Here is a 19890-nt window from a genome sequence, read left to right as displayed (position 1 = left end):
ATTTGCAGTGCTCACCTTTCGTACTTTCTGAAAATACAGTTCTGGTAGGGCGTGGAACCAGTAGGCAATCTGGCAGATGTAGAAGAACTTAACCTGAAAACTGAGACATGGAGAAAAATGTACATGACATAAGGGCTGTCATTATCAATCACATTAATCAAGTTTTTTTTTTTTAAGGTCAAACAACAAAAAGGGACTTTATTAAACTATGTACAGTATTTCCAAATACTTTATTGGAAAACCCAGGGCTATTCGATTCTAGAAACTGTGGAGTTGATTCCAAGTAATGGGGATCGACGGAGACAATTCCATAAAATTTTCCTCATTATTGGCTCCAAAACTCAAGGCATGAGCACCTGTCATGCATGCTCTATTACTGAGGAATTAAATGATAACAAGAAGCGATTAAGCTGGTGCCGAAATGTGGGTAAGACTGGTAAAACATGAGACCACAAAACTACAGAGAGGGCTCATCTGTGAACAGAAGCTGACACATTACCAGCAAATTAAAGAAGACTTGAATGTTTCTGTGCTGTTTTTGGTATTTACAGCGTTGAGTTTTCACGTTTTGTGAGTGGAAACATCTCCAGAAGGTATTTTGTACACAATTCTTGTGACACACAGCTTGAAAGAAGCAGAAAAATCTGCCCCTCATGCACGCTTGGCTGCTACCGCGCAAAAACAATGCGGCATGACCAGCAAAGCAGGACGTTTCTGGGGCTTTTGTTTGCATCACTGATGCACATATCAACATATCAACTGCGTCCCTCCAACGTATATTAGATTATCGTAAACATATTTTTAGATTATCAGTTATTTTATATTTTATTTTATTTCATGTAAACTTAGTGTTTAGTGACCCCTTTCTTTTAAACACATGGCATCAACCAATGCAATACCATGCCTAACATGTATGATTTTTACAAAAAAAATTTACATACATTTTTTTTGCAATGGCTCAACTGTAATCCAATTTCTGTTAAAAATTTTATATTTTCCTTTGTTTTCCACTTACATCCAATCTACTGATGTGCAAGTTGTGGTGAGACACAGTCAGACAGGCTGTGTCTCACCTGTTAGACAGTGACAGCAGAATATCAGAAACATCAGCATTTCAAAACAAAATGTGTTTTGAACTCTGACTTTGAACCAATTCTGTAGAATCCAGTATTAGTATGTTTCTATTTTAGCACATATAAAGACATAAAACGGACCCATTAGACTTCTACAACTTCTATAAGCTAATAATTGACCAGCAGCCTGTTTGGTCAGATTCTGAGTATGACAGCAAAAGTACAAGTTCGGGCGTCTTTGGCCAGGTGACACGTTTTAATAAAATTCTGCCTGTTCACAATTGCACATTTTATACATTTACTTTTTCCAATATGTTAAACTCAGCAAACAAAGATATTGTGCAGCAACCACTTTTACAGAGACCAGTTTTTTAAAAAAAATGTTATTGTGAAAACTGCTAATTCATCAGGAAGGCTCATAGTAACCTATGTAAGTCACCATGACAGACCTGGACGACATTAAGCTTCAGTATCACATGACGAATACAATGATTATACTAACCTACCTAGTGTTTTCACGTTTCACTTCTGGTGGTTATCAGTGGCTTGGAACTAGTCACATATTTTGACAGGATGTGGAAAAAGGAAGTGACTTGCAGAAAAACTGTCTGCAAGGTGAATTTGGTCTTTCAGAGACTGCGACGCACTTCACTTGAACTCTGCGGCAGATCAAATTAATTACTTTCTATCAGCAAGTTCATTCATTTCCCTCAGTTATTCATTTTAAGGGAAAACTTAAATTGTACTTAGAGCAGGCAGAAAAACTGAGCTGGCAAATCTCAGAAGAAGACAGTAAATATTCTAACAGCAGCCTCGAGAAAGAGACAAAGAGTATCCCTGAGGAATACAACACCACAGCCTTTACACTGTAATAGCGAAATTAAGGGGAGGGAATGTATGACTTGACTTAAAATGCTCAAATCATGCACAACCAAATTTTTCATTTTTTAAATAAAGGAATCTATTTAATATGCAAACACTTAAATCCACACAGTCCATGTAAGCTGCAAGAAAGTAAGCCTGTTTTGAATTCACTGTTTTTGTGATGTCATGAAAACAAAGACATTTGCATATAGCCACCTACTCAGCCAATAGCAGTTTAGCTCCACCCACAGTGAAATCACATGGAGTGTTTTAGCCTGGACTGTGACACAATACAACAAAAACAGCCAGTTTAATTCTAAAGTATAAAGAGAGGTTGGAAAAAGGCCACATAATTACCTACAAGACAAATATGGGATAATGTAGGTTAAAACTTCCCAAAGAATAAGCAATAAGTGGGAAGTTTGCACACTTATTAATAATAAAAAAAATAAAAATAATAATAATAATAATAATAATAATACAATAAAACACACAAATAATTATATAAGAAAGTATATAACACCATCTATGGAGAACACACTGTACATTTTAACATGCAAACGTACTGTTTATTTACTGAATTTTACATATTAGGAGAACCATAAAATGTGGCTTGTGCAGATTTTATGGCTCATTTTATACTGAAATTTTTTCTTCGCTATGTTAAATGTAGCAAGTACATAAAAATTGTTAACTAAAATTAGTAGAAATGTCATATTTGTTCCCTATAGAGGATGTGTTAACCTATTCAGAAAATCAACAAATTAATCATTTAACCAAAGGCTTTTAACTTTGCACAGAAACAATTTGCATGATATTTTTTCCATCTCTGAAAGGCTCTGCATGGTTTGTTACTCTTTCTATCTTCAGAGTTTGGACTTCCTTTAAAACTCTGATTACAGAATTAGTTAAGAAAACAATCAGTATCTTACTCGATGGGTAAAACAATCGATAGCGACAGCCCTGCAAATTACAAGTGCGTAAGTGTGTGTTTGTCAAAGTGCGCAGCGGAGCTTTAGCTTTTCCTGTTTTATTATCAGCTGACAGCAAAATCTGCTATCAGCTCTACTACAGCTCAGACAAAGCTTCAAAGCCACTAAGAAGAGTGAGAGCACTTACGCCATGTGGGTGTGAGGGTAGCCTTCCCACAGAAATGTGGGATTCGTCACAAACTCCTCCTTTCAGAGACAAAAATTAAAAAGTAAGAGAGAGAATGAGAGAGAGTCATTCTACATACACATGCCAAAGACTCCCCTCAATCACGTAACAGTGGTTCTTACCGCAGTGAGGATGCTGCAGCCCCAAATGAAAGAGAACAAGTAGAACGCTGCCAGCTGTCCAGATTCATTAAACTTGCTGTGTTTTGTTTTAGACAAATGCAGGCGCCGATTGATTTTCTGCAGGGGGAGGAGAACAAGGTTAGCACCAAATTTTACAGAAAATATAAAGAATATAAAAAAGCAAGAATAAATATAAGCAATGCATAAAAGAAGACAGCTGAGTTCTGTGTATATTTAGCCTCAGCACTCTTCATCTTCATCAAAGTATCTTCCTTACACTCTCAGAAAACAAGGTACGAAACTGTCACTGGGGTGGAACCCTCAAGGGTACATCTCAGTATCTTTAGTCAGGGAGCATAATTGAACCATAATCCACTGAAATAATACTTTGAGTTGTACTGATTCCACACACCCTGTCTCGTCTCCAGGCTTTTTATTTTATTGTTGTTTTAAAGCATTAAGTTAAGGTACAAATTTGTACTTTTCACCTGGGGAACTTATACAAGGTTCACAATTGGACCTTAAAACCACTGTTGGAAACATTTACATCGTTTGTACCTTGAGGAACGAGAAATGAACCCGCACAGAACCTTTATTTCTAACTGTATTATGATGAGCAGTTTGCTTTTCCAAAACTGTCTTTTTCACACTAAAACTCTTTTGTTCCAAATGTCAAATGTCAACAGTGAGATAAATATTCACACATTTTATATTATTTTTATCTTAAGAAACCAGATTAGGCTTTTATATGTTACGTTTTGGCAAACCAGCAAAGAAAACAAGTTTATTTGTATTAAAAACAAAATGAAAAGCTAGGCGTGCCCAAATGTTTTACAAAAAATGGATACTACTGAACATACATTACTTTGCAGTGCATGTGCAAATAAAAACAAAAATATTTAACTGTAACTAAGAAATAACCATTGAGCAAAAATAAACTGTGCAAATTATAGATTACATTAGACGTCTATATTGTGAAAAACAATATTTCTCAAATTGCTACAATTTCAAAACGTATCGTTCACTCCCCAAGCTATACAGTCCATATATGGGACCTAAGTTGCTTGAATTTACTGTTTCCATGATGTAACATTTACAGACATCCACCTGTTCAGCCGACAGTAGTTTAGCTCTGCCTATTCACACTGATGTTATACAGAGTGTTTTTAGCCTGGAATGTTTTGGGACGTGGCACAATACTGGGCAGCCAATCAGAATGGAGCTCATTTACACACATCAGTCTTAAACACACAGTAGCAATAGCAGCCTGTGTAGTTCTAAGGAATAAAGATAAGTTGGAAAATGGTCATGTAAAAATGAGCAGGTAAATAAAACCGCAATGATATTATAAGTGGGCCCATGGGGGAAAAAAATTAATTAAAAAAATTAAAAATTAATTAATTCAAGTTGACAGTTTAGGCCAGGGGTCGGCAACCCAAATGTTAAGAAGAGCTATTCTGTCCAGTCCTTTGTCCACCTTGGGAGCCACAACATTTAAAGTCCGTTTTATTGACGACTTCACCATCTTGGCTGTAAATGTGTCTCAGTATGTGCTAATGTCCTAGTGTAGATTAAAAAATATAATATAAACGAAAACACAAACTTAATGTACTTTGCTCTGTTTTAAGCTTTACCTCTGCTATAGCCGCATCTCTGGCAGGAAACATTTCCTCAAAAGTAAAATAATTTCTCTCAACGTTCAACTTTTTATGAGGCTGAAGTCGCTTTTCATTCGCCAGCTTCTTGTTTCAATTTTCCCGTTTCACCTTAAATGTTGCCAGAATGAATCTGCTGACAAGAATCTGGTGAACGAGGAGCCGACTTCAGCATCGCGACTTTTTAGTGTTTGACAGTTTCTCGTTGCAGATTAAACGCATCAGGAAACCAGCCGGAGTGCTTATAAATGCAAATAAGTCCTTTCGTCTCCAAATTATCGATGTTCGTCTTAAATCTTTCTCTTTGTCTTTTCGTTAGCTACTAGCTAGATGAGACTGTTCTCTGCATTGCTATGGTAATCAGCAGTCTGTACATCAACCTACAGGGTTAAAGGTCTGTAAATTAGCAGTTATACATTAACTCCAGCGTTTAAGACCATTTAATGTTAAAACTGTGTTAGAATGATCAGCAGAGCTTTATTTTACTGCAAATGAGGATTATTTTATTTTTATCTAATAATCTAATTCTGCTGTGGAGCTGCAACAGGGCAGTAAAGAGCTGCATGTTGCCGACCCCTGGTTTAGGCAGTGTATGTTTCCTGAAGACTGGCCTTTTTGTTATAGGCTAAATGTGATGCAATTTAAGCTAATTCAAACAGCATCAGTCCAAGTGCCAAGCAAGATGGAACAGGAGAGATTAGAGATTTAATTTTACCAGTTTAATAGTTAAATCTGACAGACAGAGGAAAGCTGAACGTGGTCTATAATTAAACCGATGGCTATCTGATCATTTTGCACTGGATCTACAAAGCTAATGTAGTTAGCTAATAGGTAAAGGAGGCTTATGGCAATCCAGACAAGGATCCCAGACATCACACGCTTGCTTCAGACCTCATCAAGCTGTTAAATAATCTCAATTAGTCTTGTTTTTGTGGTTTCTGACACTGCACGATACACTTTTGTCTGTAAACATGTAGAAACATATGTTTCCATCGCTAAAAACACTAGTAGCAGTAAACATGTTGTCATATTGAACTGAACTTTGGTCCACGTTTACAGATAACAGCGTGTCATACAGAGTCAGAAACCACATAAACAAGTCTATTAGAGATGACTGAACAACAACACAGATTGCAAGTGTGTGATAATTTAGTCATTTGATGCCAACTAGTGAGGTTTAAGCTTGCATCACTTGTTACTGCTTCACTTTACGTTACTGTTAGTGCTTTTTAATACTGTTTGACCTAAAAAAAAAGGAAATATAATACCATTTTCATTACATAGTGATGCACAAAGACTCTAATATGGCACGTATTAAAGTCAATTTTATAAACAGAGGTCTTTTTCTGATTACATGGCTGCTGTTGGCTAGGTATTTTTGGTTAGCTGACTATTCTGAATTATTTTAATATTCTGAGTGACTCTTTTCATCCTAGTCTTCAGGCGCTGTCTTACAATTTAATACCTCAAATCAAAAAAAAAAAAATACAGCTTCAAGTATCTTGGTTTCCTTAAGAATCCACAAGAACCCTGTCAAATGTAAAACTAAAGAAGCACACCAAACCCCTTAATGATCAACAGTATTTACATACATATATCAACTACATTTACATTTTCTGCTGAGCTATCGCTTAAACCACATAGAAAGATATTTTAGTGCAGCAATGCAAGACTGATAAAAAAGATAACAGCAAATAGAGATCACCTAGTAATATAGACACATATAGAGTGAGTGAGTACAATGCTGGGTCACAGTATTGTGTCTGTTTGTTACCGCTCACAGCATCCATTGTGAGTAAAATTATAATAAAAATTATAAGATTAAGAGAGTGATCTCACCCTACCCTACCCTTCTAGTAATATCTATACTGCTTATGACACTTCTGGGAAATCAGATTTCAGTCATATCAAGAAAGACACTGACAGGGACAGTGGATGGTTCTAGGGAGGGGGTGATCTTGAATTTCTGGACTACTAACAACAAATGATCGTTTATACACTATCTGCTGTATTTAGCTGCTGTAACTCCAACATCCGACTGATAACATTAATTACATTCTCCCACTTATCATCCCTGTGCACCCCTCGTCCAAGTATGCCTGCAGATCTCATAATGTTTCTCATGCATTCAAATATACAAAGAGCACAAACCATCACTTACGTCAAGTATGTATTCTTGGATCAGGGCATGAAGGATTATGGCAATAAGCAGATAGAAGAAGACAGTGGCGATGTCCTTGGGACCATACTGATAAAAGTTCACCGGTTCTGGCTTGTCTTCTGTATAAATATGAACATAATTCATTCAGAGTTATATAACATGAGTTGCAAAAAATAGACAATTTAAAAGTGCTGAAATCTTTCAGACATATTGCTGAAATGGCAGGCCAGATGTGCTGCAAGGCTCACCTGATGTCTGAGTGACGTTGTACTGGACTGTGATGAACATAATGGCGAACTTTGCAGTAACCTGAAATTATGAAGACAAACAAACACCACTTATACAATCAATGAAGAAATACAGTCATCAAGATAATAGTAATTACAATTTGTAATAACAGTAAAAGAAGCTAACTTTCAGTAACAATAACAGTAATTATATTTGAGTAACTCAAAAAGTCTTTTTTGTAATTTGTGATTTATAGTTAGTTTGTTAATTACCAGCCTTTAGTAGTTTAGTAACTAGAAGAACATCCTAAAATCGCTGCTACTGGAGCAAAACCTCGTATCTCCATTTTTGCCATTTTACAGTTTTTGACATAATTTGAAAATGCCTGTTGCCCTTTACATTGCATGTAAATTTCATGAAGAATGGACCAAAAGAAATGACCCAAAATGACTTGGAAAAAAATCTGGTTCCACTGACTTACATGAAAAGTAAAGTATGTTTTTTCCTTTTCCTCTAAAGTTATCATTTTGGAGATATGAGGTTTTCTTCTGATGAGAGTGAGATATATATCACACACACACACACACACACACACACACACACACAGACATACATACATACATACACATACATACACACACACACACACACACACACACACATATACATATATATATATATATATATATATATATATATATATATATATGTACATACATATATATATATATATGTATGTACAGATAGATAGATAGATAGATAGATAAAATGCACAAATATATGCATGTTGCATTATAAGTATTACTACAGTGTAGTTATAAAGTATATATATAAACACAAGCAGTAATTATATATACACACACATCTACAATAAGTTAAAGTAATAGTTTTGTAAAATCTAAAATTTACACAAAACATGTTTGTTATCGGTATTTTCCTTCTTTGGTTTCACACTGGAGCTACGAGGCTAATGCTGCTAAAATGTAATGTAAGCCTATGTCACCACAAAGAATTCTACTAGATTAGCCTTGTAGCTCCAGTGCAAAGACGGAAACTCCCAACAGCAAACATACCTTGGCTGCCACACTGTGTTTGGGTGAAGGGAAATTATGTAAATTTGATTTTTCACCGAACTTCTCCTTTAAAAGTGCATATGCCCAACTGACATAACAGGGAAGCAAAGCTGGATTCATACATCATCTTCAGAGGCTTAAACAATTTGACTAATTTGATTCATCTGACATATAAAATGGCCTCTGCCTCTAAAACTCGACTGTAGTGTTTTCTTCCAGAGATTTCTGTAATGCTGCAGAAGCTCAACTGTGAAGTTCATCCTCACTTTAAATTACACACATAAAAAGGTGGTTCTTCAAGGGACACTTTCTATTTATAACCATGAGTTCTATGTGGAACCATCTGGATGAATAAATGTTTCATGGTGAAATGGCTTTTCAGATTAATGGAGAATGTGTAGTATATGGTTCTAGATAGATTTTGTAATGCTTCTGTATGGATCCAAAAAGGAATCTGTTGTTGCAAGCTTGACATTGTAGCATAGAAGAACCCTTTTTTGTGTCATGAAGAGTCATTTTTAAAAAGACTCCATATAGAACCATATACAGCACATTCTCCAGCAACATGAAGAACCATGCAACCGGTTCTATACAGAACTCATGTTTATAAATAGAACAATTCCCGTTACTAAAACACCCTTGAAGAACCATCTTTTTAAGCGTTTATTTCAAAGCTACATAACCTCTCACATGGCTTTCTATTCGAATTCTCCAGTTCCACCTTAAACGGTGCAGCAGCTGCTGCACTATTTAAGGTGGAACGTAAAAATTTGAACAAGAAGCTGGAGATTAAGTAGTTCGCTGATTTCAGCTGCGGTAACTGCATTTATTAGACCACAGCGTTTTAATAAATAATAAATACATAATAATAACAGTATCGTGTCTCCTCTGGTCTTAGCCTCCTAGCCCTGACTGATCTGAAATCCAATATTGTAAACATAAAGCAGGAAAACACAGCTGTACTGACTCTGTAAAGCCTTTAAATTGCCTATCTACATGCCTGAGAGGGGCATCCGTGGCCTGGAGGTCTTTAGGGGTTTAAGAGGAGACATTAAGTGCTTATTTAAAAGGTTTAACTTGATTAAATCCTACCTCAAACATAAGCCCGAGAAGGATGATCATGGCCACACACGAAACCATATCGGCGTGATTCTGGATCACAAACTCGTGGCTCAAAACCGGTGGACTTTTATTCTTCTTTCTGAAACCCATACTGGCGGTAAGAGTGCGCTTTTACCAGATATGAATGCCCTGGTCAGAAAGGATAAAGAAAACAGAAGAAACAGAGCCGTATGTGTCTAAGTTTGGACACTTTCAGCTCGTACAGCTGCTGCTCCCAAAGCTAAAGCTACACCCGCTGCCTGCCGGAAAGCGATCTGTATCTGGCAAATCAACGGCACTCAGACATTACAAATTAAAAGTCTTTTCGCGTACCAAAAATACCACTTCTCAGTGAAGCATATCCTTTAAAGGCAAACTCCACCAATTTTTCAACATTTCCGCATAATTAAATTGTTTACGTCAACAAAGTCATTCAGAGTGGTTCGCTCTGTTCTAGAAAAGCTCAGAGTCAGAGTCAGAATTGTTCATAGTAGTGGTGATAGGAACCAGACGTCCACGTCTAAAACCTTCTTCACAGAACATTATTACATGAAATGGTTATGAAAATGTATGAATAAATTTGAGTCTAACACATATTTTAATAAATTTATTTAAATCAATTTAACATGGAAGATAAAAAAGAGTGTTCAAGGGAAAACAGTCCCCAAATAAAGTTTTATTGTTTTTTTTTACAAACTGACCATTCTTTTAACATCATCAGCATTACATATATTAACTCAAAAGACGGCTGTAGTGGTTTTGGATAGTAAATAAAATGGCTATATTTGTGTTGTAGACATCAAGACCCCTGGTTCCTATCACCAACACTATAAAGAAATCTGAGTCTGTAGGTTTTTCTGTAATGAACTATTTCAAATCAAACAAGTTTGAATGGCTTTATTTATATCTCAATCACTGACTTATACAGAACTTTTGAAAAATCAGTGGAATTCCCCTTTAAAATGTTTACTCTTCAGTAATGCTAAAATGCTTAATCTTTTAAAATACAATATTACATTTCACTCAGGAACTCTATTAAGAAAGTGCAAAAGATAAACGTTTTTTAATTCACATTGATATGTTTGGTCAGTCAGTAACACCATATAGCATCTGACATTTTAACCACTTTTTATTAATAAGGAATATTAATGCGCGTAAAAACATTTCTGAATTATACTGAAATGAATTACTCTGAAATATTTAGTGTGAAGAATTACATTATCTTAGTACTAAGAAGCCTAGGCAAGTGGCAAGTCAGTTGCAGTCAGGCTTTACAAAATAAAAGTCTCAATGCAATTGACCTTTTAATTTAATTAAACCTTGCAAAGGGTTTATGAATGCTCTGATGAGTTAAGTCATTTGTTTTGGAGTAGGTAAAACACTAAAATATGCAGATCAGGAGAAATCTCATAGCATTCTTGACAGCTGTGCAGAGCCCAGCTGGTGACCCCCTTATGAATGAAACTAATGCGCCCATGCTGTATTAACGCATGGGAACGAGGTCCTAATGTGTGTCCACAACTTGGTAAGGCGTGGGAACGAGATAATGCCTTATTAAGCTGTGGTCAAGGCTTAATTATCTCATTCCCACGCTTTACTAAGTAATGGCCATGCATTAGAATATCGTTCCCATGCCTTACTAAGTCGTGGTCTTGCATTATTTTTATTTATACAGGATGTCACCAGCACAACTAAGGCATTAAAAAAAGAAAAGGTTTATTTAGAATAAATAAATAATTAGTTACTCATCAGCATATTCCCAAACATTTAAGTGAGTGTGTTAGAGCAAGGAATGACTCCAGAACCTGCAGATTTTTTAAGGAAACACTGAGATTAGAAAGACCCAGCTTAAGCCAAAGTCTAGACAAAATGAGTTTTTTTAAGCTAAAACAACTTTGCATTTTGTCCGAAAGCAGAACTTACCCACATCCCCCAAACTGGCTCTTAGTGTATTCGGGATCTATGGCTCTTATTTTGATAGGTGTCCCTCGATTCAACCGGAAGTTGACTGTTAGACGTTGTTAATGAAATTCACGTTGTGAAAACGGCCTCTCTCTCCTTTGGGCAGGTTCTGTGTGTTTTCTTTGCTTTTCTTAAACAAAACTATGTTATTTTATTGTATTCAGTAATGTTTTTACTGTTCCGGCTTTTAATTCTACACATTGACACAATAACTGTGAATAAATAAGCTTGTTAATGATCTATTCAGGGCTTGTTAGCCGGTTAATGTAGCTTAACGCTAACTAACATTCCAGCTTAACTTCTCTGACTTAAGTTTCTGAGTTTCACTATAGCCACAAAATTTAGATTATTATTGTAAGATAAAACCTTTTAAAGGCATTTCATACTCAGTACTGTTTTTAGAAACACGGCTTTGGTCTCGTGTAAAGACGCAGTGCTGCATGAAGATTCTGCACAGGTTCATTTCATTTTGCATCAGCCTTTATTTGGTGTCATTAGACTTTACTGCTTCCACAAAATCCACAATAAATGACATTTTTGTATTTCTATACAGCCCCTAAAGTGATATGGTGATTATTTTTAATAAGGTGTGGCCACAAAGTGTTATTTCGAGGCCATTCCTTAAAAATAATCACCATGTCACCTTAGGGGCTCTGTATAGTTTACGTGACGTGACGTGACACGTGTAAGATAAATTTACATACTCTTGTTGGTGTGTAGCCAAACTATAGAAGGAGCTGTTCATGCAGAAATTTAAAGTTATTTATGGTTTTTTTGGAAGCAGCGTTCCAAACATAATGTGTAAAAAAAATTAATAAATTTGCACAAGAAAGAGACAGTATAGGTAAAGGGAAAGAAATGTAATTGTGTAACTTTAATTTCAGTGAAACTGTATAACTTTCTGTTTTTTAACAAGGGAATTCATACCTGACATCATGTACCATCCAGTATTATCATTTTCTTTATTATTTTGGGGTATTTGATCCCATTTTGGAAAGTGGCAAGAGAAGTACAAATTGGCTTTACAAAGTTAAAGTCTTTATGTATGAAAAGGTCACTTTGACAACAAATTTAGATTGCTAACGTGTCACAAAGCCCTTTAAGGCATTGTATGAGTATATTTAAGCTGAAAATTTAGTCTGATATCGCAGCAGGTTTTGGTCTTGCTACATTTTGTCTTCTAGAAATCAGCTTACTGTTGCAGTGTTCTTTTTGGAGGTACACGCTCAGTATGTGATAGGGCTGTGTTATCCATCTCTAGTGTTATAGTCCACCTGCATGGCACAGTATGGTGATTTCTTTGCTTATAAGATAATCCTTTATTAGTCCCACAACAAGGAAATTCTCAGTGTCACAGCAGCAAAGGGATAGCAAGGCACTCAAGAAAAGAAAAGAGTCACGTATTAGCCTATGATCGAGTCATATTAGCTCATGACTGAGTCCTTCTGGAACTAAATTGAGCGTGTTGGTGCAGAAGAACATGAAACGGTGTAATGCAGGTAGACTAAAGCAGTGTTTCTCAATCCAGTCTTTGGGGCCCACCGGACAGTTCACATTGTTCTGTTCCAGCTCTCAACACACCTAAACCAAGCCTCTGTAGGGGGATTCTATTAGTTTTTCAAAATGTCTGCATAATTCTGTGGTTGAGTTGTAAACAAACGTCATTCAGAGTGTTTTGATGTGAAATGGTTCATTACCAACGTGGATTTTCTAGTAGTGGTGAAAGGAACCAGAGGTCTCAATGTCAACAACTCAAATTTAGCCATTTTAATTATTATTCAAAAACACCAGTGAAACCACACATGTCCTCCTGAGTTTTTAGGTTTAATGTTGATACTAGTAAAATCCCAACTAATAAGGTGGGGCACTATTACAACACCCTGCATATATCTCTCCACCTCGCATGTATTTTAAAAATATGTTTTAGGCCTAAAGCTTAGTGCAGAACTATTGTAAAAGAACGTATGAGGCAGCATGTTTGTAACTATTTCACATAATAACCTTTCTGTGAAGTAGCTTTTAAAGGCATTAAACTACTCAGACGTCTTGTTCCAATCATTAAATTGCAGTGATTGAATAATGCAGATTTTAATCCCCCTCAAAAAACACTGAATACCTGGTAACTGGGATCTAGATTGGAGCACAAACTTGGGCTGGGTGGAGATACACCAGACTGATGCATTATAGGTGTGAGAAACTGTGCTAAAATTTGCTCTATTTCATCAGAAATGGCAGGAGCAGACATGGACCCTGAAGTGGCACTAGGATTATTTGAAGAAGGGGCAACCTTGGTTCTGCTTGGTGTGCCTGAAGGAACTGAGCTGGGCATCGACTACAAGAGCTGGCAGGTTGGTCCCCGTTTCCGTGGGGTCAAAATGATCCCCCCGGGGATTCACTTTCTGTATTACAGCTCTGTGAACAGTAAAAGCAGTGGTGGGGAGGTCGGCCCCAGAAGAGGCCTCTTCCTCTGCCTGAAGCCCCGGGAGCTAATTCTAGCCCACTGGGACAAAAAAGAGGAGGATCTGGACTTTTCTGCCTCTGAAAATCTCGAAGAGGTTGCTCGAGTGAAAGCAGGGCTTCGTGAGCTGGACTCGCACCTGGGACCATACCCTTATGAAACGCTGAGGAAGTGGGTGTCTCTGACGGATAAACTTAACCAGGAGGTGGCTGCCGCCCTACAGCCGCTCAGCGGGCGAGTATGTGCCTTCAGCGACGTCGTTCCTGAGCTCCAGCTGACGCACACTAAAGACCGGGCAGAGCAGAACCTGCCACGCAACGACACACAGTGCCAGTCCATGAAAGAGGGGCTGGACAGGCTCCCCCGGATGAAGCAGAGGGAAGGGACTGAGCTCCGTTTCTCACAGATCCCCAAACAGACGTATCCTCCAGGGGCCACACCGGCTCAGATCACTCAGTGCAGCATGGATCTCAGCTATGCCCTCAGCTGCCTCCTGGAGAACCATCACAAGGAGCACCCACTCAACGTTCTAGGTAGGAATGGTTGTTCTGACCATTTTTACTACTCAGATGTCTGCATTTCGCTGCTGTTGGAACAAAACCTTGTATCTCCATTTTTCAGTGTTTGACAATACCTGTTTTTCAAAAAGTTCTTGAAAATACCTGTTGCACATTTTCTGTAAATTTCATGATAAACGGACCTAAAGAAATGACCCAATATAAATGACCTTTGGAATAAAGTCTGGTTTCATTGACGTACATTAAAAGTAAAGTATGTTTTTCCCTCTCTTGTGAGGTTACCATTTTGGAGCGATTTGTGAAGGAACAGAGTTCAAACATCCTAGTGAGAAAACATTTTACATTGTTATTAATAGGGCTGCAACTAATGCTTATTATTTATTAGTCTGCTGACTATTATTTGTAGAAAGAGATTTCTTCTATTATGGTGCATCTATGGTGCCGGTTAAATGATGTTTTGTTGATTTGTGTGTAAATAACTGAACACATCCTATACAGAGAACACAGTACTGCACATTTTGATGCACAATTATTGTTTTATATTTTGTTTTTTTTTCAGTAGATTAAAATCAGCAAAATTTGCAGAAAATAGAATTTGCAGAAAATTTGAGAAAAACACCACATGTAACTCTGTTTTCTGTAGAGGATGCGTTAATGTATTTTCATTTAGAAAACAAAACATATAATTCGACCAGGTGTGTTCAAATGTGTGCTTACAACTGTATATCTTATGAACTCTATCAAGCGTCATAGGTTGGTTGTTTTTAATTGGACAACGCCTCAATATTTTCCATATTTGAGGACTTTGTCGTCTAATCACTGCAGCCCTCCAAAACGTGAAAAAAACTTTGTGTGCATATAGCGTAAAACGTGATTTTGATTGTTTGATTGATTGAGTGATTTGTTTGTGTTTAATATGTGTGTGATTGAACACCATACTAGTTGACCCAGACAACTTGGAGCTGCACAGTTTTATGCTGTACAAATTTGTCATGTTTTTGTTTCTTCTTACAACTCCATATAGCTGTCCATTTCCCTTAATGTGAGACACCATACCACATGTTTGTGTTCCACAAATTACATATACCCTGTTTGAATAGCTAATGAAGAAAATTAATACTGAGTGCGAGTGTCTGCAGGGCTCAATTTGAGGGCGGGGGGCACAAGGGATTGTCGTCCCCTCTGTCAAATCAAAATGACAAAAATCATCCTCTTTGTATAGCTGCCATCCTTGATACACAAATTTTTTTAATTTAACGTTTCACTGTGCCCTGAAATAAATCCATTTAAATTGCCCACCCCTAATTTGATCCACGGCCCCCTTTGATTTTGAGTTCTGTGTGAATCTTTGCATGTCATTCTCAAACAAGTGTGGGATTACTATAGCGTTTATAATAAGTATTCTTATATGTCTGTCTGTTAGGTGAGCTGCAGTTTGCCTTTGTGTGCTTTCTCATTGGAAATGTATATGAAGCCTTTGAGCACTGGAAGAGCCTGCTGGCTCTGCTGTGTAAGAGCGAGGAGGCCATGAAAGAACGGAAGGATCTGTACCTGGGGCTCATCACTGTGCTTTACCACCAGCTGGGAGAGATCCCGCCAGACTTCTTCGTGGACATTGTGTCCCAAAACAACTTCCTCACCTCTACTTTGCAGGTAAAGGCTTTGGCTTTGAGTGAAAGGTTGCCTTTGGCTGAAATAGCTATTAAGTAGGTAGTACAGGAAGACATGTAGAGATTTGGTTAATTCTCTTTATGGCTTATGCCTTTAAGACTTATGTACATAAATGTTTTCTGTCGTGATTGGCTGCCCTGTATTGTGCCACATTCAAAAACCAGTCCGGGCTGAAACACTCCTTATAACTTGAATAAACCGCTGTAGGCTGAATAGGTGTAGATGTGTAAATATGTTGGCTTTCATGACAGAAACAGTAAATTTAAAGCGAACTGTTTTCATGTATGGACTAGGGAGTTAATGGTACGTTTAGAAACATGAACACTGTTTGCAAACTACATTAAATTATTTTATTTAAAAAAGCAAGGAAATGTGATTTTTATGTTATATGGGCCTTTTAAACAAGTACACTCTAATGCATCATAATGGTGATATAATAAACACCATCATACAGTACAATTGAAGGGGACGATATGGCAACATAAAAGACAAAACTGCTGTGATTATAGCATCTCTGTGACTTAGGTAAAGTGAAACAGTTCAGTTAGTAAATTATTTTAATATGAAAATAGATGAATTATTTGTGAAATGTTGCAGCCCTGTTTTATTTCTTTATTCCAACTTTATTACTTTGTTTCAGGATTTTTTCCAGTTTGCCGGTGGGCCTGGTGTTGATAAAGCTCTCCGCAAAAGAGCAGAGAAATTTAAAGTGCACCTGACCAAGAAGTTCCGCTGGGATTTCGATGCGGACCTGGACGACTGTGCTCCGGTGGTGGTGGAGCTTCCAGAAGGAGTCACACTGGACTGATGGTGAATGCTACCACTACAGGTGCAATTTTCACACGGGGGGAAAATGTACCAGGATGGCCTGAGCTGTGCAGTGCAGCCACAGCAGAGCGCTACGATTCCTGTTAAAGCACTTGTCTGTGTTGATGGTGAAATGGCCCATTGGTACGATGAATCACGGGCAGGTTCCAGCATTGCCTGTACACATTTATGTTCCACGGAGGAAAAGAGACTCTGAATTCTACGTCTTCTGTCATTTTCAAATGAATATTATTTACTTCTCTGTAGAGAGAGCCTCATACGTGATGGATGATTTGTGCTCAGGCAATTTCTGCCTCTAAAGCACTATTTGGGCAGGATTAGTTTTACATGGGGAGACGTGAAGTTAACTTTTTACCTACTGAAAATGACTCATAGTAATAACCTCTGGTTATATTTTATGGTTATATTTATATTTATTCCACACTATACAAAAACCATAGAAGTAACCCAAGGTTATATTAATCCTGTGCTATACAATGACCCAGTTATAATAATCCAGTGCTAAAAAATGACTCATAGAAATTAGCCCAGGTTATATTAATACCACATGAATTGCTGGTAAATATTCCATCATATCCTGTGGTAAAGGCTGATGTGTACTGTACTCCCTCACATGTACTTGAACTCTGATCATTAAAACATGCAAAGTGAGAGAAAAAAAAGTCTTTTTCAGTGCTGCTCACGGTCTACAAATTCCCTAACTAACGTCAACACTAATGAGTGTGGTAAACAAAACTATGATTAAATTAAATGTGTGGACACATTTTCTGCTTGTGAGCTTTGTGAGTATTGCGTATGGAGCAACGGCAGTGTGTAAATCGAGTAGCCACTCCCATCTCTGTAATTTATACCAATATTTCTTACCCTGTGCATATCAGTCTTAAACATAACAGGCATCCTGTGGTTTAAATTACACCTCCTTATGTAAATCTAGTCCTGTCCAAAAAGTAATTAATTCACACTGTCTGATTTCAGAGACAGAAGATGGTGTTGGATATATGCTGTTAAATTAATGTAACATCTTTTGGATCATTCCTGTTTTAATAAAGTTCATTTTGCATTAACTTTGTTGCCTGTGAATGTCCAAAATGTTTTGAACACTGTTTGGCCACAAGAGGGCAGAGCAGTTCTATTGTTGCAAATTAGTGCTTCACTCTGAGAATCTCCTAAAATTACAGACAGCTCTGGAGTTTAGCTCAGTTTGGTGACTTATCTGCTCAAACAAATTACATCACCAACTAAACTGATGACATTTGATCACGTATGTTGCAACATCCCCTGGGACAGTATTCCCACAGTTAGTCACTACTGGTTCAGCAATTTTGACAGTGTGATGTGCAGATAAAAACATACGTGAGAATGAGGACAGTAGCGTTCTTGTAATATGTGATTAAGCCTTATTTGACATAACTAGTGATGGCGGCCACCAAGCAAGATTTTCTGCAGTTTTAAACTAGTTATGTTACAAGAGGTCTCAGTGGTCAGGTTTGGCCAGTGTAGCCTCGCAGGCTGAAATTGATACTGCACGGTAACAGTTCTGTTATACTATTATTACTGTGGCTACTGGCCACTTTATTAGAAGCCCCATTGTAGCTGCTCCTTGCTTGTGTATAATTAGCGACTGTATGTGTGTGGGCCATGCACAATTTGTGTTAATGGCTTATCCAGGACCTTATGGGCCCCAGTGCAAAAAAATTAAACCTGCTTGAGGGGAATTCCACCAATTTTTCAAAATTTCATTAAGATGTCTATAAAGTCATTCAGAGTGGTTTGATGTAAAGTGCTCCATTGTAGAAAAACTTGTGTCGTAGTAAATGATTCAAAGTGGTAGTAATGGGAACCATATGTCTGAAGAGTTTAGTCCCTGCTAAAAGAGGCATTAACACAGAAATTGGTGAGGTATGTTGGTAAGAAATTGTATCTTTCTGAGTTGTGGCTGTACAATTGTGTCAGTTTCTAAGATCTTTATTGGGGCCCACTCTTGTCTGGATATTTTTGGGTGGTGGACCTCTCAACCTGGCAGTGTAAGTTAGGTGTTACTAATAAAGTGGCAAGTGAGTGAAAGTACAAGGCATGTGTTCCTAATAAAGTGGTCAGATCTTTATTAGGGCCCTGATAAAGATTTTAGGGGGACACTCTTGTCTGGATGTTTTTGGGTGATTGACCACTCTCAACCTAGCAGTGTAAGGTAGGTGTTTCTAATAAAGTGGCCAATGAGTGGACGAACAAGGTAGATGTTTCCAATAAAGTGGCCAGTGAGCTTACATAGACTTGAGAGGATTATGTGTGCTCTTTTGCATCTGTATGGCTACAAAACGTCTTCTGTCTGCATTCTTTCCCATCTCTCTGATCAGCGGCATATGGAACAAGTATCTGAGCACGTTCTCACAGTGCTCAATTCAGTTATCAATGAGCCATTGGAAACTATTCTGTCTGTCAATCTGTTGTCTTCTCCCTCAGCTGCCTGTCTTTTGTTGCTGGACAGGGTGATTTAGCACTAGACGAGCGGCTGTCATGAGCACTGCCGTGGTTTGTATGGAGGAGAGAGTCAGGGACGCCCCTGTGTTTACAGGACTGCTGCTGGGAACTGACCTGGCTGTCCTAAACTCTATGGCTGAAGTCTTAGGTCTCTTTTAAATGCTTTAAAAGCTGTGGGCACTGTATAAGTTGCGTAGTGTTTATTCAGTGTGGTGGGAAGTGAGGGTGGGGGTATGGTGGGAGTCAAAGCGCCTGCTTAATTATCCCAAACTGCATTCATGGAGTCCAGACAAATGAGCTAAATGAGGAAAAGGAAAGCCATGACTTTTCTATTGTCTTCCTCCTTTCACGACTGTTTCCGACACCTCTGCCTGCTTTAGGCGCACAAGATGCCTAAAAGAATGTGCTTCAGCTTGAGATGTACAATAGCATGGCTTTGGCTTGCAAATGTGGGTGAGATCTTGGTCTTTTGTACTTTATTGGATTTGGTGCACCCTTCCTTTACTGTTTTGGAAGGAATTTTCTGTATAATGTGTGGCT

The 19890-nt window shown here is 37.7% G+C and overlaps 2 protein-coding genes across 3 annotated transcripts in view; one reads left to right on the top strand and one right to left on the bottom strand.

Annotated features, from left to right (window-relative positions):
• zgc:113278 (uncharacterized protein LOC541528 homolog) overlaps positions 1 to 9701 on the bottom strand; it is a 29956-nt gene extending 20255 nt beyond the window's left edge. Inside the window, exons 1-6 of the mRNA XM_036590837.1 lie at positions 9427 to 9701; positions 7282 to 7342; positions 7034 to 7152; positions 3218 to 3334; positions 3057 to 3115; positions 16 to 100 (exon numbers count right to left, since the gene is read on the bottom strand). Of these exons, the coding sequence (XP_036446730.1) occupies positions 16 to 100; positions 3057 to 3115; positions 3218 to 3334; positions 7034 to 7152; positions 7282 to 7342; positions 9427 to 9546 (561 nt within the window). The 5' untranslated portion in view covers positions 9547 to 9701. The remainder of the gene's footprint in view (positions 1 to 15; positions 101 to 3056; positions 3116 to 3217; positions 3335 to 7033; positions 7153 to 7281; positions 7343 to 9426) is intronic.
• A 1724-nt stretch (positions 9702 to 11425) lies between these two features.
• aar2 (AAR2 splicing factor) lies at positions 11426 to 17936 on the top strand. Of its 2 annotated transcripts, none has more exons than XM_036592193.1 (4): positions 11426 to 11503; positions 13624 to 14388; positions 15797 to 16026; positions 16685 to 17936. In XM_036592193.1, the coding sequence occupies exons 2-4, from the start codon at positions 13626 to 13628 to the stop codon at positions 16850 to 16852; spliced, it is 1161 nt and encodes a 386-aa protein (XP_036448086.1). In that variant the 5' UTR covers positions 11426 to 11503; positions 13624 to 13625; the 3' UTR covers positions 16853 to 17936. The 2 variants fall into 2 exon arrangements, with proteins under 2 accessions (XP_036448086.1, XP_036448087.1); XM_036592194.1 differs by having other exon boundaries at positions 11460 to 11508.
• The last annotated feature ends 1954 nt before the right edge of the window (positions 17937 to 19890 follow it).

The sequence above is a fragment of the Colossoma macropomum genome, unplaced genomic scaffold, assembly GCF_904425465.1.
Source record: "Colossoma macropomum unplaced genomic scaffold, Colossoma_macropomum, whole genome shotgun sequence".
In the NCBI taxonomy this organism is placed as follows: domain Eukaryota; kingdom Metazoa; phylum Chordata; class Actinopteri; order Characiformes; family Serrasalmidae; genus Colossoma; species Colossoma macropomum.
Note: the sequence above shows the minus strand (reverse complement) of the source record. Positions and strands in the feature narration are given on the sequence as shown.

What these genes read in the sequence shown, in the direction of transcription:
- aar2 (XM_036592193.1), top strand. Translation starts at nt 13,626, where the DNA reads ATGGCAGGAGCAGACATGGACCCTGAAGTGGCACTAGGATTATTTGAA. An exon ending in GCACCCACTCAACGTTCTAG is followed by an intron (nt 14,389 to 15,796) that starts GTAGGAATGGTT and finishes TCTGTCTGTTAG; the next exon opens with GTGAGCTGCAGTTTGCCTTT. An exon ending in TCCTCACCTCTACTTTGCAG is followed by an intron (nt 16,027 to 16,684) that starts GTAAAGGCTTTG and finishes ACTTTGTTTCAG; the next exon opens with GATTTTTTCCAGTTTGCCGG.